Raw genomic sequence first — 24,733 nt, 5'->3', positions numbered from 1 at the left:
TATTTTATGTGAACGTGTCAAATACATCGAATGACTTTAGGGTTTCTTCGAGAATGTTTATATCGATTTTCATATACATATTAGTATACTTTTTTATTGGCGTAATTTTTTTGACATTTCGCGTTATTTTAATAAAAAAAATTGACAGCTATTCATGATTATTTATTTAACACGGAGTCTTCTCTTGGCTTTCTTTTCAGATTTGAATTTTATTTTAATAAAGTAAACTGGATTATTTTATAAGTTATTGTATTTTGCACAAACATGAAAAGTTGATTTTTCAAATTGTTAATATAAAGTTAAATTATTCATGATAATTATATTAAGAAGTTCAATATATTCAACAAGATGTTAATAAAAAAGTTTATACCTAAGTTTATATCTAATCATTTTTAATCTATACTATATTACTAGAAATCTTCAGAAATGAGTTTAATCTTTTTGTAATATACTTTGACAATATTCCAAAAGTGCATCTATTCCTGTTTTGTTCCTAAAATTTGGTTGGCAATTATGTAATTTTTGATGCAATAATTCGGGATAAATCTTTGCAACACTCTTTAAAGCATCTAAAAAGATAGCAAAAACTATATATTAAAAAATTTATTATACTAAAATATATTGAGATTTATATTAAATTAAAAAAAACTAATTTATATTTATATTAAATTATTTAATTTATATTTATATTAATATTTATATTAAATTAAAAATTAAATTATATATGTTACATTAAAAAAAGAAGTATAGATGTAGAAAAAAAAATAAATAGCAAAAGTTTATTACCTAACATTGTCTCTTGGAAACGGGATTCTGGATCATCCAAATGAATAATCATTGTCGTATATAGAGCGTCAATATGACTTCTACTGCCGATAATATCATAATCTTTAGATGCACCATTCCATATGTCAACAAGTGCTTCCACAGCAGCATAGCGAACGTCATCGCAACCATCGTCGAGTCTTTTCAATACCACTGGATATGTGCGATGAATAAGTTCATCATTCAAACAGGATAATCTCTGTCCAACTGTTATTAATAAACAAATAGCACGCATAGAGTACAGTCTAGTTTTCTTCGCCTTATCGTCCACCAAACTGACCAAAACAGGCGTGACTTTGTCGAAGATAGATGGAAACTCGTCTACTGTAATGCAAATTTTAGATTTTTCATTTGAAGAAGAGTTGTCGATTTTCTCGCCGGAATTAATTATCCTGTTCTCTAGGATGGCACAGAGGCAGCAAACTGCGGCTGTACGAATAGCTTCAGCCGCTCTGCCAGCACTCCAGATGAGTCCAGGTACAACCAATTCCTCGATAATCGTGTTCACGAATTTATGTGGATCCTCAATATGTTGATTTAAATTCTGATTATTAAGAAAATACTCTGAAAGCAGAATAAAGTGCCGCAGTTTCAATTCAGGATCGGCGTCTTTGCTCATAGTTTTCTTGAGAATAGGTAATGCAAGATCCATATTATGTGCTATGGCGATTCCAGCACGACTTAAGCAAGCGCTAAAAATTTGCGACTCTGCACTGTAAATCGACCATGAGGCACAGTCATCGTGAATCGAGGTTAACAGCGGTTTTACATGATTGCGAAAAAGATCTTCCTTATCCTTTAACGAGTTTATATGGATGAGCACTTCCAAGAGTCTGTCCGCTTCCTCGCGAATGAAAGACTCTATACTCATCGCGTACACGGTGAATATTACGGTGAATAATGCTTGAGTAATTGATATGCAGTCCTGCACATTCAATATATTATGTCTAAAAATAAAGTACAGGAAAAATGAAATTATATTTAAAACAAACGAACTCATAAAAAGTCATACCTGTTTACAAACTATGAGCAGAGAATCGCAGGAAGATAATATTTGACGTTGATAGTTACTCTTTCTGCTTTGGCAAACATATGGTTGCTGCAAAAAGGAAGCGATTTTGTCTAACTGTAGCGAAAGAGCTCGCTGTTCGCTGCCACTGATAATCGCCGAGAAGACACGTAGGTGTCCGACTGTTAGACATTCCTCCAGAGTGGGAAGCATCAAATGACAATAAATTTTAGGTTCTACAAAATAGCCCAGATATCGCGCAGCAGTTTCCACACAGCCCATGACTCTTTTGTCTTCGTCATTGCAAGCACTATAACAAAGAGTATAACTACAATATATACACTAATTACAATCTTCTTCATTATAACACGGCCGATCATATTTTTTAAAAGTCATATAAATAAAATGTAATTTTGGAGTAACAAATAATTTGTCTTTAAATTTTACAATTTTAAATTTTTAATGAGAAATGTTGCAAGTATTTACCGATACATAGGTGGCAAGAGCTTTTCAATATATTGTGTAACATCCTCTTCAACATTTAATATCAATATGCAGAGTAATTGTGCAGAGCGTACACGTATATCTGGCAACCAATCTCCAAGCTCGACACTGATACCATTAATTAGCTTACATAAATTCTGCTGTGCAATCATACGACATCCTAAATTTGGCCTAGAAACTAGAAATTACAATCTTGTATATAGTATACTTTTTAATCTATAATCTATAATCTAAACTGTTTACATATTCTCATGATTTCTCTTAAATAACTTACTTTCTGGAGGATAATGTTCCGGATCTTCTGTAAGAAAATCCATCTTATCTTTTAACTTTCTGTCGTTTTCGTTTTCTTCCATGTACAATCTTCCTGCAGCATCCCACAAATTTGCTGCTTTCACACGAATCTCTTCAAGTTCATCATGCAATCCTGTTAGGATCAATGGAAGAAGTTTGTGCCACCAACCATATCTATCAGGTAATTGTGTCAACCAGTAGCCAGATACCTCAATTACAGCTATAAAGATTCATAATAAGATTATATAAATTTGCATAAAAAAATAAAAATAAAATAAAAAAAAATTTGAATAAAAGTAAAATAAAAAAAGAAAATTATGTGAAAAATCTATTATACCTTCTCTGACAATTCCACTTTGATCAAAAAGCCTCTGTGCCAAAGGAGTCGCTACTTCTTCCATCGACTTACTATTCCCATGTTGAATAACATCACCTATCGCTTTAACAGCGGCAAGTCGAACTCTGTAATGCTGGTGCGTAAAATTACTTAAGATGGGTTTTATTAAATGCTCCGATTGCGAGTAGAAATGTCTTGGCAGAGTCTTTGCATACTCCGATATACATCTGCAACTCTCCTTTTTTACATTCGGATAATTATCCATAACGGTGCGTGCCAATATTCCTGTCACATCTTGAATGTATGGCACTAATAAATCCTTGTATTTTGCGATTATCATACGTAGAAGAGACACGCACTTCAAGCGTACTTCCTCTGACGGCTCGAGCTGCTCCTGTGCGCCTAATCGTCTGGACATTATCGGTATAACATAAATTATGTGCTTGTCGTTGGGTGGCAGAGCTTCGAGAAAAATCTTCAGTATTCCTACAGTCAGATCTCGACATGTCTCAGTATTATCATTCAAGATTCTGACTAGAAATCTATCTATATTCTCCCATATTTTGACCAAATCGTCGAGTCTGCTCGACATCTCTTCCCGAGATATATTTTTCATTATTTCTTCTAATGCTTGTCTGCGACGATTTTTTTCGTCCGCTTGCAACGAAACGATAATCTTGCTTAATTCAAGATCCAATTCCATGTTTTAATCAGATTCTTTTTCTGAAATCAAAATGACAGTATGATACACAAAAAGCATAGAACTTTGAACTTACAGAGTATATAAGAAATAATTAATATCCGATCTAAATACTGTGTTTCCATGACAACACTCCTGTGGATTGATGATAGATATACGTTCTTTTGATCGCATAATTGCTATTATAAATTCATATATATTTTGCAAATACTCGCGTTTAATATACAATTTTTGTTTATTTATCTGAAAAAAATCTTTTGAAAAATATCTTGAAATATATTTATTATGTCTTAATTTTTAAAATACAATGATTTTATATATAATCATACAGTAAAACTAAAACTATTAAACTAGATCACTGGTAAGCACAGAATACACATCTATATGTGATTTTACAGGATTCTAAAATGCATTACAGTATGATAATACTGTAACAATTATATCTTACATCCGACTATATTCATAGCTGGTTTTTTACAATCTACAACTATAGATTATATAAGGGGAAAATGACTATCAAAAAAATATAATTAAATCATTCGGCCGATTATCACTAATTAACGCAAGGGACTAGTTTACACAGTTTCACTTGTTTCAAGTCAAGGAAATATAAAAATAGTGTAGAAAATTAAAAGACGGATATGTATTCTGGACATGGTCCCCGGCATCGACTTTTATGTGACTTTCATTGTCATTTAATCATAATTAAAATATAATTTTTGATGGTTGAATATTTAGTTTCTAATCCTCCAAAGTTACATTTTTAAATAGATACGACATTGATTCTTTATTATGTATACGTCGAATTGCTTCTGCTAAGAGAATACTAATGTCGACAGTCTTGATTTTTGGGCATTGCATCTTTTGCACGTCATGAGGAACCGTATTGGTTACAACCACCTGAAAACATTTAATGAATTGTTTTCCATCTCAATCTTCCATATGTTAAAAAACTATGCCTCTAATTTTAATATCGTTACCTCATCGATTGGAGACTCTTCAATGAGTCTAGGCGCATCTGAACTGAGTAAACCATGTGTAGCTAAGACATATATTTTATATGCTCCTCTCTCCTTAAGCACTTCGGCAGCTGCTACGTACGATTGTACATCATCTATCATGTCATCCTAAAAATCATTTTTCAGGTATAAATCATACCCGATTATATGTATAACTGAATCTATACCATCTTACTCACCACCATAATAGCAACACGTCCTCCTACATCTCCGACAACACTTATAGGCGGTTTTTCTTTTGCTGGATGCAAAGGCATACCTACACCAACATCCATAGTACGTGAGGCTAACGCTAGTGCGGGTGGTGAATAGCGACCGTCATTCATATCCGATTCGGCTTCTCTCTGTTCTCCATGAATTACCGCAATGCCCAAACGTAGTCTCTCTGCATAACTAGTAGCTTTCTTTGCACTACCTGGATTTCTTGCAACGATCACAGAATTATGATAATCAGGAATCTGACAAAAAAAAGGATATATTTTATATCTGACAAAAAAAGATATATTTTATTATTTTTACTTTAATGAAAAAAGCATAATGTAAAACATTTGTAATATATTGTTTTCAAAGCTATGAAAAGAGAGAAATGTTATGTCTGTGGGTCTTTAGTCCCAATTCATTCAAATAAAATTGCTATTACAATTCAAAAATAAGTAATAGATTAGGATTTATATAACAATATATGTAGAAGATATATGTAGAAGAACATACGGATTCTTGAATGTACTGCAACAGGAATGGGCTAGCCCTCAAATTATCCACAGGAACATCAAAAAATCCTTGAATTTCCTTTTGATGGAGATCCATGGTGATAATGTGAGTTAGACCGCTTGTGCACAACATTTTTGCTAAAAGTTTAGAAACTATGCAGCCACGTTTGCGCATTTTGCACTGCTTGGAATAAGGTAGATATGGAATTACTCCAACAATATTTTTGGCCGATGATGTTTTACAAGCATAGGCCATAATAAGAAGCTCCATTATGTTATTGTTTACATCCTTTGTACCAGTTTGAATCAAAAATAAATCTTTGCCGCGTACAGAATCTCCTATTTCTACCATTGTCTCACGATTTGATTTGTGATATACAGCACATCCACCAGGCTTCACACCTAGACGACTTTAAATATACACAGCATTTTAATTTACATTACATAGAAAAAATTCAAATACAATGATATAATAGATATGATATAATAATAATATAATGATAAAGTACTAAGTTTTAATTTAAATAACTAAACAAATAATAATTTTTTTAGCAATATAGAGAATATATTATTATATATTTAAACTATAAAATAAATAATACAATTACTATATATATATATATATATATATATATATATATATATATATATATATATATATACACACACACGCAATAATATAAACTTGTATTTATATTTTAAATCAATTATTTTTCAAAATATTTGAAAATTATTAGGTCTCTTTTTTTTAATTACACATTCTATGTTTCTGTGCAGTTTTCTTTTTTTCTTTTTTTCAATTTTTTATATATTAATCTAATAATTTTGTGAGAGATATAAAAAACAAACTGATTGTATACAATTGTTCTTGTCATCACAAGAATACATGAAAATTATATCTTGATATTTAGAGGCAATTTATTATATAACTCACTTTGCAATAAGATTGGCAAGCTCTGGGTGAGAGTTTCCTGCGATAAGGACAATGTCTGATGAAATTGGCTTCTCCATTATTTTAATAATTGTTGACTAGCTGTATAACAATATGAGGCCTCTAGAGATCTAATGATGAAATCTATAAGAAATAAAGAGATTAATTTTATCTTTTCCTCCTATAAAAAAATTAATTTTACCTTTTTATTTTAAACTAGTGAAACTTTATGAATTTAACTTTACAAATCCATATTTAAAAAGAAAATAGAAAAATATAAACAAAGATTACATAGGAAAAATTCAAATATAATGATAATCTAAATTTAAAAAAAAAAGGACATTTAATATCGATTTAAAAAAAGAATCTTCGATACTTGTACGAATAAATTTATAGAAAAAACGTAAAATAAAATCGTGAAACATGCATATATATACTTATATATATATGAAATGTGATTGAGTCTCACTATCTAAACAAACAATCGATCAAATTCCGTCTTTTCGCGCACAATATGTATTTGCGACGAAATAAATTCCACTTTGCCAATATTATGTATGTAAATTCAATTATGATATCTTACATCTATTTACCTTTGTCAGTCCAGCCACAACTCAATCACAAGAGATAACTTCGCCACTTTACAAAGCTGGCCGAAGAAACGTGCGACGTCTCTTCTGATTATCCTTGATAACTGTTGATAACTTGGGTTGTGAACATGAACTCCTCTTTGTACATATAACATAGTTTATCCATCCGAAGCATTTTTAAATTAAACATCTAGGTATATTTGTTTATCACATGACTGTCGGTAGAAAAGTCTTTTTTTCTTCATAGAGAGATTATATTTAATAGATCCCATTTTATAACTTTTTTTAAATTAATAATATTATTTTCCTTTCTTCTTATTAATTTATCATATTTATAATTATCATACATAATTACGTATATTTCTGAATTAACAAGAATTAAGAAATTTTTGTTCTGATTGGTCAATCGAACATAACTATATATTTCAAGAAGAAAATTTTGGAACGCAAGGAATGCTTGAAAATTGATCGAACGTTTCGCATCTAGATATTCGTTATACATCGTGATTATTCGTTTGACAATTTATAAAGCCCGTATCAGATTATGCGTTTATTACATCTAGATATTCTTAAGTCGATGGTTTAGTAAAAGGAAGTTTGCGAGGACTTGGGATGATCACAAGTAGCTGTCAGATTTAAACCAAGTAGGTTTTTTTATCGAAGAAAAAATTATTGTAATATATAGGCAACAAAATACTAAGGATATACCATAAAAATATCTTTTTATATAAAGCAAAAATGTATTACACGATCTAAAAAATTTATATATTATATGATATAATATGATGATACATGTCATAATTGTCAATATCATATGACAATGTCAACGATAATATATGTGTAATCTTTAAAAATTGCAAACTATATTTTTCATCTCATATGAATATAATTTCATGATAGTATAATTTTAGCTTATATTAAAAATATATATTAAATTCTGAAAACAATATTAATTGTTAAGGCTGTCCTTGAAGAGATTTGTTCTTTAATAAAAATTCATTTAATATTATGGATTCCAAATTTGTTAATTAACGTTATGTTTATTTATATGCAAAAATAAATGAAGAGAATATGCATACGACACGGATTGACACTTCTGAAAGGCGATTCGAGATACAATGTAAGTTGGAGTCAGAAATTGCTGCTCTGGAAGCTCTGAAGGAAGCGGAGGAACGTAGCCGACGATTGACGAGTGGAGTGGTGGGAATACTCTCTTCCCTGGAAGAACGCTTAGCTACACTGCGTCGTACCATACTTCCTGTTTATAATGAGACTGCGAATCTCCAAGCTCAGCAACACAGTATGCATTTGTTTCATTATTCTTCCTTAAATTATAGAATGTTCTAAAATTCTGCCAACTTTGCTGCAAATTCTTTGATTTTAATATTACAGATATAGAAAAAACTTTAAGCATATTGGATCATGCTATTGGATACTATGGTGTATGTCAAGAAGTAGAAGCTGTAGTACGTGCAGAGCCAAGTGGGCCCAGTGGTTTGGATGGCTTTCTCGAGGCTATGAATCGTCTCTATAACGCTCAACGATACTTCCAGAAAAATAATCCCAGCTCTGTCGAATTACAAAACGTTACAGGGCTCTTCTCAATCGGCCTAGAATCGCTTTATGCCGAATTTCACGATATCCTTAATCGTCAAAGTAGGCCAATTCTTCCTATTGTACTTTTGGATTTGATCGGTTCGGACGAGGATACCAGCGGCGAAGATGCACCACAGTCTCTCTGTCAATTACCTGAAAGCGTTATGAGTGATCTATTTAAGATTGCTGAATGGCTCGAAGAAAGAGGCCAACGTAGACATACAAAAATATATGCTTCTGTACGTTCCGTCATTGTTTTGAGGTCCTTGCTACTACTTAAAGAGCATCAAAGAAGCGCCAGTGGCGGTAGCACCCACGCTGGAAGTCCTATGCCTGTAAATAGAATATACATTTACATAAAAATATATATCTTTAAAAAATACTTATTTTAATTTAATCTTACAGAGAGCGAAATTCGCTAACAGGCATTCTCTGGATGGTCAGGAGAACGCCGGGCGCAGAGCATCGCGACGACTGCAGCATGCTTTGGACAAGGCCAACAAAATGTTGTTGAAAGCATCGCAAACGACGAGGCTGAATCTGGCCCTGAACTCCGTATCCAGGAAGCCGACGCAGCTTTCACCATACTCTATGGAGGATGCGGCACCTGATGAACAAGAGATGGAGAATTATCTCTTGTTAGCAGCCGGTCTGCATAAACTTATACAAGCCGAACGCACGCTGGTCGCAAGGATTTTACCGCCCTCCTTGCAGGCGCAAGTGCTCGAGGCTACTGTTCGCGACGCGATGGACCTAGTGGCTCACGATGGAGATAGCATAGCTACGCGTGCCAAACGGTGCATCACGAGACGCGATTTCTCTGCCGTTCTTGTGGTCTTCCCAATCTTAAAACATCTCGGCGAATTAAAGCCTGATCTCGAGAGAACGGTTGAGGGTTGCGATTACGCGCTCCGCTCAAAGTTCGCATCCGTACTTGATACATTACATACAACCGTACGTTTCACATTACTTTCTTTCCTTTTTTTCAATTTAAATTTATCATCTTGTATTATAAGATTTAAATTTCTAAACTTGAATTAATATAGTTATTCATCTAAAGAAATTTCCTAATTAAACATAAATAACGGTTTTTTCAACGCATATATTTCTACACTATATTTCTGAAATCATGCAGTTTTGCTAAAAAAAAATTATTCCAATAGCGTAAAATGGATTATCCATTCTTAAAAAATATTAATTTATAATAACAAACTATGAATTAATGTATAATGTAAGAAAAGTATCACAGATGGAAATCGATTTCTTCTCAATTTTGTTATCTTAATCACATTTTCGCTCGACTGTTTAAACTAATACTATCAGATTGATAGCAAAGTTTTTCCGTTTTGATGATATTAATTTTATTATGAAAAAAAAGTCTCATTAATATAAATAAAAAGGATATACGCGTAACTAACATAATGAAAATTAAATATTTAATTTTGCAGGGTGCTAAAGCTTTGGAGGAATTTGCGGAGAGCGTGAGAAACGAATCCGGCGCGGGTTTACCAAAAGACGGTACTGTGGCAGAAGGAACTAGTAATGTCTTAATCTTTTTAGAACAATTGGCCGAATATGCAGACATGGCTGGTGCTGTCCTGCGACGCAATCTTTTCATCGATCAGACTGCGTTGCACTCGAAAGATCCGGAAAATGTACATAGAATGGTTCTCGGTGTATATATCAGTAAGTTCGTACGATCCTTCCGTGTCATCATTTATTCTACATAAAACTTAATTTGAAGCAGCTATAAAAGAATATTGTTAGTTAATTTTGATGAAATTTGTTTCATCTTTTTACAGAGAAGGTACTCGCTCAGTTGAATCTAGCACTAGTAAATAAAAGCGACGCATCTTACTCAGATCTTGCTTTACGAGCTTTATTCCGGCTGAATAATCACAATTACGTGGTTAACGCTCTCTGCCGAAGTTCCCTCATGGAACTATTGTTACTGGCCGAGCCAAGTGCAGAACAGACGTATCACGATCTACTTTTCAAAGATAAGAACAATTATGTCACTACGACATTCGCCAAAGCGCGATCGTATCTCGCAGATGAGCCAGGTTCGTGTTTTCATGTTAAAAAAAAAATTTGACGAGAGAAGTTATAAAAATAAGATTCTAGATATTTCTTTAGCGACATTACATATAGAAAGAAATAACAAACATACAAATACGTTGAGCTCATATTCACATAATGTCATGTATTATATTAATATTATCTACTTTCTGAAACAATGATTGAAGTGTTTAACAATTAGTGGATTTCTAGACTTAATCACATTAATTCTTGTATGTGTTTTTCCTTTGCATCAGATCTTGCCGCCAAAATGTTGAAAGAAAAATTTTTGGGTTTCACGAGAGAACTTGAGGAAGTAGCCAAGTGTCAGCGTTCTTATGCCGTACCTGACAGATGTTTGCGCGAGGAGTTAAGGAAGGAACTGCAAGAAGCGATTGTTCCATTATATACTGTGTTCCATAACAAATATCGTGGCACATCGTTCTCAAAAAATCCAGCAAAATATATAAAATATACGCCTGATCAGGTATCGGCACTGATCAACACATTCTTTGATAGTGCCGCATAATAATAGTATTGTACCGAAGATTATATTTCTCGATAAAAGAAATTAATTAAAATATTTAATGAACATCCATTTTTTTAATATATAAAGCATTGGTATTTATGTAGATAGAGTCACTTCCGATTTCAATAATTTTATATATGTTAAGATCAATATTCTGAATGATGTTATAAAGGTTTTAGCCCGCGTTGTTTATTAATAAGTTATCAACAAAAAGAGTTTAATGAATAGAATATAATTATTTTATCATCATACAACTGTTACATAACGTAAATCCAAACTAAATTTTAGCTTTAATAAAAAATAAGTTTGGGTCAGGCTTTATTTTCTGAAAGTGGAGCCCTCCCGTAGGGTAGGGAGAGTATTCATACATCAATTATTAATTATAATATTAATTAGATACTTTAGTATACTGTACAGCAGTTAATCCAATTTGGCTTGTTTTACATTTTTTGCTTAGAACATCCAGTCGATTTGCATTTATAGTCTTATTATCAGACTGTCTAGACTGGAAGCTTTGTTCGTACGAGACAGCACAAAAACTCCTCGATTAATTTCTGTAGGATGCTGGAGGCCACATAAGAATGAATTTATATATTCCGAATTTATGATTTCCTGTGTGAAACCTTGTTTTGCTCATTGGAAATTTTGTCCACTTTGGAAGATGAAGCGAAGTTTATTCTCAACAAGAGTCAAGATTAGATATAAAGTGAACTTTGTGCGTGGACACAGTGAGTTACGCCTCCGTCCTACGGGAAGCTTTACTTCTGGAAAATATAACTGTATCCAAACATATTTTTGATTTAAGTCAAATTTTACACATACACAAACACATACAAGCATACATAAGCATATATGGTGTTCGAAAATTACATACTTTTAATTATTCCATTTTTGTTGATAACTTATCAATAAATAACAAGCGCGGGCTAAAACTTTTATAACATTACAGAATGTGGATCTTGATCAGATGTGAAAATTATATATAATATATATATAATAATAAAATATAATATTAATTATAATATTAATATTATATAATATTAATAAAATTATTAATATATATGTGAAAATTAAGTCGGAAGTGGCTTTATCTGCATAATTACCAAAGCATATTTCATTACAATAGTTTTATGATTCTTTTCACATGGACCAAATCTCTTTTTTTTATTTCTTGTTCTTAAACAAATTGCACAGAGATTAATAAATGAGTGTGCGAGCAGTTAGTTAATAAAGAGTAGGTCTTAATTCAGCTCCCCCCTTTTCCCTCCGCGCCGTCTTTTTTATATATATTTATAATATATATATAAAAAACAAGTAACGTTCGATTTAGATTCGATCAGCGCGACTTTTATATATATTTATGTATATGACTCATATTATCACACATTTATACGTATATACATTATGTATAAAATCGCATATTATGCGTGGTAATAAGAGTAGGAATACATTTGAAGTTCAGCATTTATATACAATTGTTATGTTATAGCATATTCTTTCTCTCTTGTTACATATACACTCGTACTTTTTGTATTCTTTCTCTCCTTCACACTGATAATTTTTCACTCTCTCACATCATTCTCTCACACATATTCTCTCATACAGAACATTCACACAATTCTCTGCTTCAATAGCTATATCTTGTTTTCGAGATAATAACAGCAATATTCTTTTTAATTCCGGTCTGATAACACGACAGTTCCTGTAAAAAAAATGCATATCGCGTGTAATCACAAGTCATATCGTGTACGATACATTTGCAAATGAAGCAGAGAAATCTGCAAATTTTATAATATTTTTATACTTATATCACATACATCTAAAGAACTCTTGTACAATAGTTAGCTATCCCTTAAATTATGGTATGTAACGTTTATGGTAATTATAATGTTTATGTATAATTGTTAACCAATTTAGTGGAAGAAGGAAGCCATGTTATGCGGCCGCTGCGCTACTGATTCCGCTTGGAAAATGTATAGCTATTAGACTTTTTTTTTAATTCATATCTAACATCATTTTTGTATCTCATTATGAACTTATATCAAATCAAAAATATCGTCAAACTATTATACGAACAGAATTTAAATATGGGACATGTACACTTAACATTGAGTGACATCTGATTACACATCTAATGTCTTCAATTAGATTTTATATACAAATTCTTAAAGAAATCTGGGATTTTAAACGAATAAACTTTGTTGATGTGAGATTTTCAACAGCTAAGTCTCTTTACAAAAGCAATCTTGTCAAAAGCTCTGAAGCTTTTAACATATTGTTAGTGAATATTTGAATAAAAAGAAAACTATAGTTGCTCTAAGTACTTGGAGAAATGTATGCGTGTGAAATTACTCTCTTTTCTCTGTTATTCACATTTATAATGAACATCTAGATGAATATCGTCCAAACAGATTTGCCATGTACTCTATGCATATCTCTAAAAAATATTTTCTCTCTCTTCAAATTTATATCTTGATACACATATTGCAATTTCTTCGCAATAAGGAAAAACTACCGTTTTCTTTTCTTTTTTTAAATATGTTAATTATATATGTCCTACCTAAAATGTACAATGGCAAATAGCATAAAATGGTTTTCCTCTTTGATTAAACTGATCAGTATACAATCAATGTTTGGACGCTTATACAATTATATAGTAATATTTGCTTCTTTTACCATTCATACATAATTATTAATTATAATATTAATTAGATACTCTAGTATACTGTACAGCAGTTAATTCAATTATTTTGGCTTCTTTTACACTCTTTTTGCTTAGAACATCCAGTCGATTTGCATTTATAGCCCTATTATCAGACTGTCTAGACTGGAAGCTTTGTTCGTGTGAGACAGCACAAAAACTTCTCGATTAATTTCTCATAGGATGTTGGAGGCCACATAAAAATGAATTTATATATTCCAAATTTATTTTCTTGCGTGAAACCCTCTTGTTTTGCTCGCTGGAAATTTTGTACCGAACTAGTATTTGTGCGTTTATGCTGGCAGATGTTTGCAGCCTGTTGACGCTGGCATAGGCTGGTACAACTGGGGTTCCAAATGTCGGTAACTTGTCCGATTGATTCGATTCGAGTTTGGTACACTGGAGATGAGACAATGAAACACTTTAACACATTCCAGTACCAACGTGCAAAGAGGGATACATTTAATATTATAGAAGGAAACATCTGCGCTTTGGCTTCACTTGCAGAACAGGGCACAATACAGCGCGTATCGCTTCATCAAACACAGTCTTCAAACCTTTCTGCGTCAGAGCAGAGCATTCCAAGTATTTGACAGCACCAATCTCTTTCGCCATAGCTAAACCCTATGAATAAAACATACACTTTAAAATATCAGTGTTATAAACATTTCTAATAAGTTATTGCACATTAATTGCAATTTTATTGTTCATATATTATTTTTATAATTATTATATTTATAACACAATTTATTTTGCTATATAAATAAAAGAAATAAATGTTTTTCTATTATTTATGATGTACATCTTCTGATTTTTCGATGTACGTTTTTTTATTATCTATGATGCATATTTTTTGATTGCTGTATTAAGCTTTTATATCATTGGCATTACATAACTGCCAAAGAAAGACAAACCTGAGGGTATGTGATGGGAGCTAGTTTCTTGTCCTTCAGACGTTCAATAGTCTCTTTATCTTCGCGCAGATCCAATTTGGTGCCAACCAAAATGATCGGAGTGGCAGGACAATGGTGACGTACTTCAGGATACCATTTGGCGCGAACGTTTTCAAAGCTCGCCGGATTCACCAGTGAAAAGCAAATCAGAAAGACATCAGTTTGCGGATAAGACAATGGCCGCAGTCTGTCATAATCTTCTTGTCCCGCTGTATCCCATAAACCGAGATTAATCGGCTTCCCATCAACCATTACATTTGCGGAATAATTGTCGAACACCGTTGGAATGTACTCCCCAGGAAATGCATTGGTGGTATAACTTATCAGCAAGCATGTTTTACCAACAGCACTAGAGAACAGAGAAAATAAATAATAATTCAATCTAATATTCTTCCAATTAAATGATTAAACCGGTTTGGTTTTCCATGGTAGAAAAAAAAGAATAAAAAACATGCAATAAATGTATTCATTAATAGATGAATCATTGTGCGAAATGTAAGACTCGCAAGATTATTCCGCGAAAGCGGGATACTGGAAGTATTTGTCAGCGAGAGCATCTCGATTCATATTCGTGTTATAAAAGGCCAATTAGTTTCTAATTAGAAAAGCTAAACAATCGAGGCCACGATTTTACGCGCTACGTCGAGCAAAGCGTGCGACAAAAAAATATGACGTCCTCGCGAAAACACGCGTGCACACGTCAACGTCGTTTCACGGTCTCGCACGGGCGTGGTGGGCACTCGCGTGCTGGATACCGCGTTCGCACTCGGGAATGATATCGAGGCCATCGCGAGCCCTGGAGCGCTTCGTCGTTCAAGAGGCAACAACCCGATTCGCTCGACGATCGTCCCTGTGGGCTCGAGCGGTGGCGGCGCGGATCCTTTCGCGAGGTTCTCCCCGCTCTGACCGAGCTCGAATTTTGGCGAAATGACGTTTCTCGCGACGATTCTTCGTTTTACGTACCCGTCGCCGACGACCACGCACTTGATAGCTTGCATCCTGGATACCTGGAGCCGTCCGTAATGCACACGGGAGCACGTAAAATCGCGCAACGATGATACACCGATGTAGCCGATTTCAGCGGGAGGGAAAGAGAAGCCCGAGTGAGAAGAGAGGGAGGAGGAGGAAGGGAGGGAGGAAGGAGGGAGGGAGGGACGATATAGGCGGGAGAGGAAGAGACAAACGGCGCGATACGTACAACGCGACACAGGAAGAGGGCAGTGGCGGCGGCGGCGGAGGAGGAGGAGGAGGAGGAAGAGGACGAGGAGAAGAGAAGCGCGGCAGAGGGGAACGAAGGTGCGGTAAAGAGAAGAGGGCGAAGGAAGGAAGCGAGAGCGAGATGGCTCGCGTGACGGATACGACTGAGAGGTTAGAGCGTGACAGAGATATGCGAGAGCAACGCGATGAACCCCTGTGACTGATTGGTCGGCCGACTGGTCAAGCTAACTGGCTGCCTTTGGAGCGGTCCGGAGGCGCACACCATGAAGAGAAATGCCATCGACGGTCGCAGCGGGAGGTAAAGTATACACACACACACACACACACACACGCATACGATATAAAATAGTCGCGCGATGTCTCCTCGAGACCTCGAGATTTTCTCTTTATGATTCTCTATGCGTGATGACAAAGCGCGATACGTGCGAAGCTGCAAACGAGTACCGATATTCGAGCATCGATACTTTTATGCTATTCATGATGTCGATATCGCGAACATTTCGTCATCGATCTCGATATCGAAATGCGTTAGCCAATCGGTACTCTTGATGAATATCTGCGCGCTGATTGAAGTGACATTTTTTCAGTATCGAAATTTGACAACTTGTCATTTCTTTAGGTTATGTTTTATTAATAATTAGTAAAAATAATATAAGTATATGTAAAGAGAGAAAGATAGGTTTCTTCATGAATGTGCATCTCAAATTATAATGCCACGGAAATTACGTATTATGTTTGCAACTGCGACAACGCTAGGTTTATGTATCATAATATTTCAGGTATATGAAAAACCATTAATTACAAATTAATTAAACTTTATGACTGTGTAAGCTAATTAATAATTTTGAAAATTTTCAGTTACGTTTAATTCTTTACGACCGCACGAGATTGTCTCCTTCAGGTAATTCACATTATTGTCACATGCTTTTTTTTCAATAATGATTGACAAAGTTAATTTTTATGATCACTTATGATATCTAGAGGACAATATACCTGTTGTATTATGGTGGACTCCATTTGGTAATAACAATCTAGTGAAAACTTGCGGAAATGCTAAATGTTATTTTACACACAATAGAGCATTTGAAAACAACATACGCTTGAAAGTACAATTCTCTTTTATATTTCTTAAATGCAATATCTTCTAAAGCAAAAGTCTGAATATCATGTGTATGAATTTATTAATTTTTATAGAGTATTTTATTTTATGGAAGTAATCTTCACATTCATGATTTGCCTAATTGGAGGAGTAGCTCTGTATCATGGGGTTTACTTCATGAAGAATCTCCTAGAAATAATCCTATACTCGTCCATGAGAAAACACTTAATCTTTTTAATTATTCTTCAACCTTTAGCAGATTTAGCGATGTACCACTTACACTTCTTGATTTATTCAGTTTAGAAGATATAATAGGTAAATAAAGAGAAAAATTTATAAATTTATAATTAGCAAAAATAATTTCCAAGCTTCCATCTTTTGCTACTAAAAATGTAAGAACAAGATATATTTTTATAGGAAAATCGTATTATGTGCCTACCAAAGAGAAATCTGCATTGATACATGCAAAAAATTATGCACCGATATTATACATTCAATCTGACTGTGATACCGCTAGCGACAGGGATCGTTATGTCTTAGAATTAATGAAATACATTCGTATTGATTCCTATGGTACATGTATAAATAATGCTCGTCTTGAAGACAGGTATACATATACATTATTTTTCATACAATTTTTATATCGAGATAATATCGTGAATTGTTAAATTAATAATTATCAGACAAAATATATCTATTCAGGTTCAAGAATAATTATCTCGATATTTTAAATAATCGTGAATTCTTATCCTTTGTGGCCAAATACAAGTTTACTATAGCTTTCGAAAATGCGATATGTAATGATTATATCACAGAAAAATTGTGGAGGCCACTTATTGTTGGCTCTGTACCTATATATTATGGGTCACCATCCTTTAAGGTATTCTATATTAAAAGTGTATGTGTGTGTGTATCATAACTCTAAGATTGATACAAATTTTTCTAATTTTACAATTAAATATTTAATCCATCTCAGACATTTGATTTTGTAGGATTGGCTCCCAAATAATAAATCCGCCATCTCGATATTAGATTTTACTAGCCCAAAAGCACTTTCTGATTTTTTACACAAACTTGTGAAAAATGATTCTGCATACGAGGAATATTTATCTCATAAATTAAATGAACGCGAGTATCGCGTTACAAATAGTGCATTACTACGTGCACTTGAAAGAAGATCGATGACCTTACCTTATGAGTTTGGAAATTATATGGAAGAATTCGAATGTTTTATTTGCAAGCAAATACAGAATAATCGCGAATCAAAGATACGTAAGGTAACAAGAAAACAATATGATTGTCCTCTACCGAGAGATCCTATAACAGGTGGAATCAGTAAACGCAATTGGTGGATAGATCAATGGAATATCGAGAAATGCGGAGCTAAGCTGTTAGCTCACTATATAACTAATAATATCAGCATTAATACAAAACATTTTAATGAACAAAAAATGAATATGTACGATAATAATGAATGTTGAGACACATATGAAACAAGGAAACAGTTTTGCAAACAATTTTGATAATATAAATACTCGATTATTTTATGAACTATATTAGGAATATGAGTGTTTATAAACTGAATGCGTATATAAATGTTTAAAGTATTTCTTTTTTATACATATAATATTATAGAAATTTTATATATTTATACATTTATTCTGTACAAAATAATGTGATAAAAATTGTGAAATGCATTTTACAAAATGTATACTTTATCATGTACATAAGAAAAAAAAAAGAAAAAAATATTGTATTTTAAAATATTGTGTATCTACAATATTTTCAAACTTTAAACGATATTATTACGTTTAGTTTATATATAATTATAGAGATATATGAGAATAATATATGAGAAATATCAGAACTTCTCTGCCATAATTTAACATATTAATAATTTAATTCCGTCTCGTTTTTTATGCCATGTAAGAAATAAGATAATTTTAAAAAATGTTAAGTTTCTTTATATATTATGTTAGACTTTCTCTCAATTCGTTGATTTTATTTGCAAAACTGGAGCAGGTACTTTCATTAACTCACACAAATGATTTCTGATCGGACGTAAATCTGCAATTGGTTGTTCCCAATCTGTGGCATTCAATATTGCAAGTATATTTGTCAAATCTTCTTCTGTTATATCTATCTCCTCTCCATAAAGAGTCAATGCTTCATAAATACGTATAGCCGTTGTCTTTCTCAAGCTTGTATATTTATGACACAAAAATATACTCAATTGACAAAATGCTCTTTCTGCAACCGGACCTCGTACCTAGAGATATGATATTTAATACAAATTAATTTTAATTATTTTGATAAAGTCATTTATTATAAACTAAATATGTTCTTAATTAATAAATAATTAAATAAAATAACGAATCATTATATGAAATACTTAATCCTTTTACAAACCTGTAGTAACTGACAGAAAACATTTATACTACTAATAAGTAGTTTCATATTGCCAGAATATTTTATTTCATGTTTTAATAATACTAATATGCGTTCTGCGATTGTATTATTTGCGTCATCCAAAACAGATTGAATACAACCTGAACTCAATAAACGATCCAAAAATGCGAACATCGATGTTATCATCCTTTCGTTTTTATGACTTTCCTCAAATATGTTTAATATTTTCTCGCATAGATCTCTCAAACCAGTCTCGTCAATCTCTTGTAGATAAGTAAATAAAGAAACACTTGAGTATTTTACCTGATAGAAGAGAAATATTTAATTATAAACAAATTGATTGACACTATTATTAAAATTAAATTAAAATGTTGATACTCTCTCCTCTTTATCAAATAAATAAGCTTTCATAGATGTTATACTTAATAAATAAATTGAATAGATTATTATTTATATTAAATATACCAATTATAAGGTTTATTATTATTATTATTTATATTAATTATACCAAAGATTATATTTATATTAAATATACCAATGATTCGCTTATGCCGCCGACGCTGAATATAATTCCGCGTAACAAATTTATTTTATACGGCGGGAAACTTAACATCTTAATAAATCGTGGAAATGTTGCAGACTCCATTCTCCATTCAATAGTCTCCTTACATTCATTATAGGGAAATATAGCTTTTAACTCGTCGTGATATGGAATATTCGGAAGTGGTGGATCGCTATAAAGAGATGTAATAGTAATTAATTTTGCGAATTAAAATGCTTTACATATTAATATTACATAATTGGCAAGATCAATTACATATATACATATACGTTTTTTTTTTACCTGTGTATAAGCGCGCTAAACACAGTACCAGCTTGAGCTCGAATTCCATCTATCCTTTCGACGGCCTGCTGTGCGATACCACCGATGATATTAGCCATCAAGTTCCCATTCAAGATGGACGATAGTTTTGCTTGCGATACTAAGTTTGTCAATATCTATAATAATATAGACATTTAGTAATTAATTTAGTAATTAATTCCAATATATATTGTGTTGACGATATATTATGATCTCATTATTTTTCCATAATGGAATATTTCACGCACATGTAATCCATTCATAGCTGCTTCTCGCACCCAAGCGCCTATATCTCCACGACTATCTATTGTATATTCCTTAAGAGCTAGCAGGTAACAATCATACAAATCTGATACAAACAATCGCCATTTATCTGAAAAAATTTGTTCAGTGTTTAAAATTTTTTCATTCTCAGTAAAAACCATGGATATTGCTAGAAAATCATATATATCAGTAAAAGATTATCATAGTTTGAAAAAGTTTCATCTTTTTCTATAATTTATATTCCAAATGCATTAATTTCTTTGAAGAACAAGCTTTTTGTGTTATGATAGAAATATAATGACAAGTTGTACTATGTCTCGAAATAAATAAATATATTTACCTGCTTCATCAATTCCTAATGTTTGCAATATCATGGTTAAAGAGTGTAAAGCTTCTTTTCTACTCTCCGCCCATTTCAGCGTATTCTCGGATATGTGAGTACACGCGATTAATGCCTCTATGATGTCTTTTACTCTTTCACGAATTATAAATAATGGAAAATGACCTTTTAAAGAATAAAATAAATAAATATTATATATCTGATAGAAGTGAATTTAATATTTTGTGTTTATTCTCTCATTTACCTATTGCCTGTGCAAATCCTATTCTAATGGACTGATTGCTTGATTGCAGAGACTCTAAATAACGATTAATCACAGCACTTCGAGCATTATAGTCAATGTCTATATAATATTCTACAAAAAAATTTGTGTGTGCTTCAGCTGCTTTTAATTTAACTGCCGATACCTCATGACTTAAGCATTCTTCCAATAATTTCTCCCAGTCATCTACATTATCCATGATGTGAATATTAGTATATTAAATATAAAAATTCAACTTTATAAGGAGAAAATCTTGTTTCATAATTATTAATACATACCTACAATATCTGTAAAATGAATTGGAAAGTGAACAATGGAACATTTTTTTATTAGCACAGCACAAGCTTGTTTCATCAATTCTCCACCAAGCCCTTTAAATTGTCCTCTACTTCTGAACGTTCTTACTATATCCTGTATATCAGCTACAGCTGTGGATCCTGCATAAAATTGCTCTTTTTTGCTATAGATATTTAGAGAAAAATAGAAAGCTAATTTGCATACATATAATTCTATAAATTCTCACCAATAATATTTTCAATTTTATCATTAAAATGATTGTGCAAAGCTTCGAGAATCTCCGTGGTAGCTAATACCGCACCATGTCTAACGTTTAAATCGATAGAATTTAGCATGTCCAACAGAGTTGGTAGTACCGTATTTACCATATAATGTGGATCAGCTGCTGTCAGGTTGAAAAGCGACTGTAACAAATTATTAGTAACATATGCAGAACTAAACGTTAGTAATATTCAGTAAATTGTAATTAATATTATTGTAATTGCATTTAAATTAATATTATTGTAAATAAATTTTCAGACTTACTCTAGCTGAAAGCTCTCTAATTGCAGTGTCCCAATGAGTAACCTTTTTTGCAACTAGATGATCTATCAAAGGCTTCGTATATTCTTCGTACTGCGCGATTTGGACACTAATAAAGATAATATTACAAGTATTGATTATGTATAAGAGTCAGATTATTTAATATATGTTAAAATACTTGATGAATTTTATACCTGATCTTAAGATACGTATGACTCCTTACACCAACTTCAAAATAATCAGCAACAGTCAATATATCTATACCATGTGGAAAGTTGCCCTGCCTACCGACATTTTCTTGAAATGCGGCGGATGCTGCCCTTCTGCAGTTTATCTATCGATGTAATATCGCATATTACATAAATAATATAAATGCCATGCAAACAGTGATTATTGTATGATGATTTGTACCTCTCTATCAAAGCATGTCACCACTAATAGCATTGCCGCAATTTCTTTGACATAAGGCTCGAAAACATGTGGATCATAGGCTCTTGGGAAAGACCAGCATATATAACAAGCGGCGTCTCTAATCAGATAGCCAATGGATCCGTAAGCTCTAGGCTCGTCAAAGACTAAGGCTTGCAAAACTACGGGAATAACATCGCTCAAACGATGAGGTAATAATAGGCCACGTCTCCCTGAAATAAAAACATAATAATGTTAGTGATGAATAAAAATCATTATACATATCTAAATGATATCTTTACCGAGTTCCGCAAGTGCTAAACAACCACCGTGCCATGCAGAATCTGATTCACGCCCGGTAAACAGATTCAATACAAAGCCTAATACATCATCGGCTAAGTCTACCGGCAATCTCGCTGTTATCTTGCCGATACCTTTTGCCGCCGACCACCTATATCATTACATCTAATTTAATATTTTATTTCTAATAAATATTATAATTATAGTATGTAAACTAGCATATACATACCTTATAGTAATCACTTTGTCTCGAAGACTTTGTATAAGTTGTTCTATTATATCTTCGATAGCAGGGGGAACTTCTTGATCTTCATTATCATTTGAAATAGTTTTTGTAATATCAGTAACATTATCAATATTATCAATATTATTTACTTGAATATTAGGCATAATATTTATTGGCCGACTCATTTTCTGATAGCGCCAGGATGCTATTTTTGTTTTCAATAATACCAAACCTACCAGATATTGTTAATTTTTATTATAAGAAATAAACATATACTATGTAAATAAAATTTGAGTTTTCCTGCATACCTATGCGTTGAATAACTTTTGTTTCAAACTTTCTAATAAGATCTGCTGGATTGTCATTTAATCGAAGTTTTAATATATTATCAAGAAGCATTTGACTATATGGTTTAACATCTTCTCTGGCACTATGTTTTAATATGGAAGCTATTACAGCTAGAGGTCCATGTCTTAAAGGATCATTTTCTATACACTGAAAAAAAATATTGCAATATTTCAAAAGTATATATTACTTTTTTACAATGATTATATTTTTTGTATAGAAATATCTATATTAGAATATATTGTATATATTGTTATTCAATCTCTAATACTAATAATATTTGACATCATTAAAAGAGCATTACCTTTAAACACCATATGATCATCTCTTCCAAGTATAATTTCTTGACATCTGATCTTGTCAAAAAATTTGCTATTAAAAACACAGCTGCTACAGCACATGCATCTCTTGATAAACAATATTGTTTACATATTTTTAAAATTCTGAAAAATAGATTGACAGATAAGATTGACATATCTTACTATCTATTTTAGTAAGTTTTGTTTCATATATTTTATACAGATATGACAATATTATTACCTGACAATAATAGTTTGCTCTGGATCTACATTCTCTGAAGTCTCTAAGCGACACAAAGGAAATGGTATTTTGGAAATAATAGATAACCATATGAGCAGAACATATCTGGTTTCCCATGTCTCTACATCATTTGGATCTTGCTTCTCAAGCATTCTTAACACAGGTAATAGATCCACTACCTCGTGTGGAAGATAAGTAACAATCTTCTTATACGTTTTCACAGACATAATAATAAATAAATATTTAAATGTATTATGCTTGATGCTTTCCGCACAATCATTGTCCTTGATAATTGACAGCAAGGGGCCCAAGATCCTTTCGAGATAAGGATCCAGTAGCTGATGCTGATCCTGGTACTGGGACAAAATAAAACTGAAACGATCTCTATTTCTCTCGACGAAACTTGGTGGTAAATCCGGTTTCTTCAATTCCGTCATCAGAGCGGTCACTTCATCCATCTCTTTGAATGCGCTAAAGCCGCATCCAACTTTCTCGGGATCCGGGCAATCCTTCAATGCCATTGTATACAAAAATTACAAAATCTCAAATTTGCTATCCACGTTCATACATATACACGATTTTCGTGTAAATTATAAAAAGAATTGCGTTACAAGTCGTTTACGATCATATCATAACCAATATATGCATTAATTTTGACTTTTGACAACTACGCGCTTCCTCGTCTCGAACAAACGAATATCTAGAAATACCACTTTACCTTCATTTTGGACTGTTGTCCAATTTACTTCTTGGAATAGAGTAGCTGCGTCCTGTGTGCAGCAGCCCAAATTTTTCTGTCCTAAACTCTGTCCTGATTGGTCAATCAAGCTCAGTAGACTCGAACGTGATTGGCCCTTATCTTTAGAACCAACGAATCAACGTTGA

General features: G+C 32.6%; 6 protein-coding genes across 11 annotated transcripts; 2 read left to right on the top strand and 4 right to left on the bottom strand.

Moving 5' to 3' along the window:
- Positions 1–10: 10 nt before the first annotated feature.
- On the bottom strand, positions 11–3,834 carry LOC145961309 (dynein axonemal assembly factor 5-like). The gene is made up of 6 exons (XM_083081363.1): positions 2,970–3,834; positions 2,613–2,852; positions 2,321–2,516; positions 1,838–2,144; positions 787–1,750; positions 11–569 (listed from the first exon to the last, which is right to left on the bottom strand). Exons 1-6 carry the CDS (start codon positions 3,670–3,672, stop codon positions 433–435), a joined length of 2,547 nt encoding a protein of 848 aa, XP_082937489.1. The 5' UTR covers positions 3,673–3,834; the 3' UTR covers positions 11–432.
- Positions 3,835–3,934: 100 nt separating this feature from the next.
- LOC145961316 (phosphoribosyl pyrophosphate synthase-associated protein 2) lies at positions 3,935–7,082 on the bottom strand. Of its 4 annotated transcripts, none has more exons than XM_083081396.1 (6): positions 6,913–7,082; positions 6,333–6,473; positions 5,400–5,808; positions 4,868–5,146; positions 4,650–4,796; positions 3,935–4,569 (listed from the first exon to the last, which is right to left on the bottom strand). In XM_083081396.1, exons 2-6 carry the CDS (start codon positions 6,407–6,409, stop codon positions 4,411–4,413), a joined length of 1,071 nt encoding a protein of 356 aa, XP_082937522.1. In that variant the 5' UTR covers positions 6,410–6,473; positions 6,913–7,082; the 3' UTR covers positions 3,935–4,410. The 4 variants fall into 4 exon arrangements, with proteins under 4 accessions (XP_082937522.1, XP_082937502.1, XP_082937512.1 ...); XM_083081376.1 differs by having other exon boundaries at positions 6,923–7,081; XM_083081386.1 differs by lacking the exon at positions 6,913–7,082 and adding an exon at positions 6,799–6,904.
- A 346-nt stretch (positions 7,083–7,428) lies between these two features.
- Exo70 (exocyst complex component 7) lies at positions 7,429–13,810 on the top strand. Of its 2 annotated transcripts, XM_083081322.1 has the most exons (7): positions 7,429–7,563; positions 7,986–8,219; positions 8,312–8,850; positions 8,921–9,469; positions 9,964–10,201; positions 10,318–10,578; positions 10,831–13,810. In XM_083081322.1, exons 2-7 carry the CDS (start codon positions 7,991–7,993, stop codon positions 11,100–11,102), a joined length of 2,088 nt encoding a protein of 695 aa, XP_082937448.1. In that variant the 5' UTR covers positions 7,429–7,563; positions 7,986–7,990; the 3' UTR covers positions 11,103–13,810. The 2 variants fall into 2 exon arrangements, with proteins under 2 accessions (XP_082937448.1, XP_082937457.1); XM_083081331.1 differs by lacking the exon at positions 7,429–7,563 and having other exon boundaries at positions 7,840–8,219.
- On the bottom strand, positions 10,219–16,192 carry Rac1 (ras-related protein Rac1). Its single transcript, XM_083081352.1, has 3 exons — positions 15,720–16,192; positions 14,718–15,105; positions 10,219–14,427 (listed from the first exon to the last, which is right to left on the bottom strand). The coding sequence occupies exons 1-3, from the start codon at positions 15,752–15,754 to the stop codon at positions 14,272–14,274; spliced, it is 579 nt and encodes a 192-aa protein (XP_082937478.1). The 5' UTR covers positions 15,755–16,192; the 3' UTR covers positions 10,219–14,271.
- Positions 15,932–18,770, top strand: Fuctb (alpha-(1,3)-fucosyltransferase 10). Its single transcript, XM_083081341.1, has 7 exons — positions 15,932–16,753; positions 16,833–16,875; positions 16,956–17,080; positions 17,169–17,388; positions 17,491–17,680; positions 17,776–17,953; positions 18,066–18,770. Exons 1-7 carry the CDS (start codon positions 16,685–16,687, stop codon positions 18,552–18,554), a joined length of 1,314 nt encoding a protein of 437 aa, XP_082937467.1. The 5' UTR covers positions 15,932–16,684; the 3' UTR covers positions 18,555–18,770.
- Tbcd (tubulin folding cofactor D) lies at positions 17,017–24,526 on the bottom strand. Of its 2 annotated transcripts, none has more exons than XM_083081299.1 (17): positions 23,849–24,526; positions 23,613–23,751; positions 23,272–23,458; positions 22,967–23,195; positions 22,740–22,888; positions 22,441–22,670; positions 22,224–22,363; positions 22,033–22,138; positions 21,734–21,911; positions 21,489–21,662; positions 21,193–21,396; positions 20,949–21,113; positions 20,593–20,717; positions 20,327–20,481; positions 20,018–20,216; positions 19,483–19,785; positions 17,017–19,342 (listed from the first exon to the last, which is right to left on the bottom strand). In XM_083081299.1, the coding sequence occupies exons 1-17, from the start codon at positions 24,367–24,369 to the stop codon at positions 19,061–19,063; spliced, it is 3,486 nt and encodes a 1,161-aa protein (XP_082937425.1). In that variant the 5' UTR covers positions 24,370–24,526; the 3' UTR covers positions 17,017–19,060. The 2 variants fall into 2 exon arrangements, with proteins under 2 accessions (XP_082937425.1, XP_082937434.1); XM_083081308.1 differs by having other exon boundaries at positions 21,489–21,647.
- Between the last annotated feature and the right edge of the window lie 207 nt (positions 24,527–24,733).

This window comes from Camponotus vicinus, unplaced genomic scaffold (assembly GCF_025532165.1).
Source record: "Camponotus vicinus isolate PSW18456_S1 unplaced genomic scaffold, iyCamVici1.0 SCAF_1, whole genome shotgun sequence".
Taxonomy (NCBI): domain Eukaryota; kingdom Metazoa; phylum Arthropoda; class Insecta; order Hymenoptera; family Formicidae; genus Camponotus; species Camponotus vicinus.
Note: the sequence above shows the minus strand (reverse complement) of the source record. Positions and strands in the feature narration are given on the sequence as shown.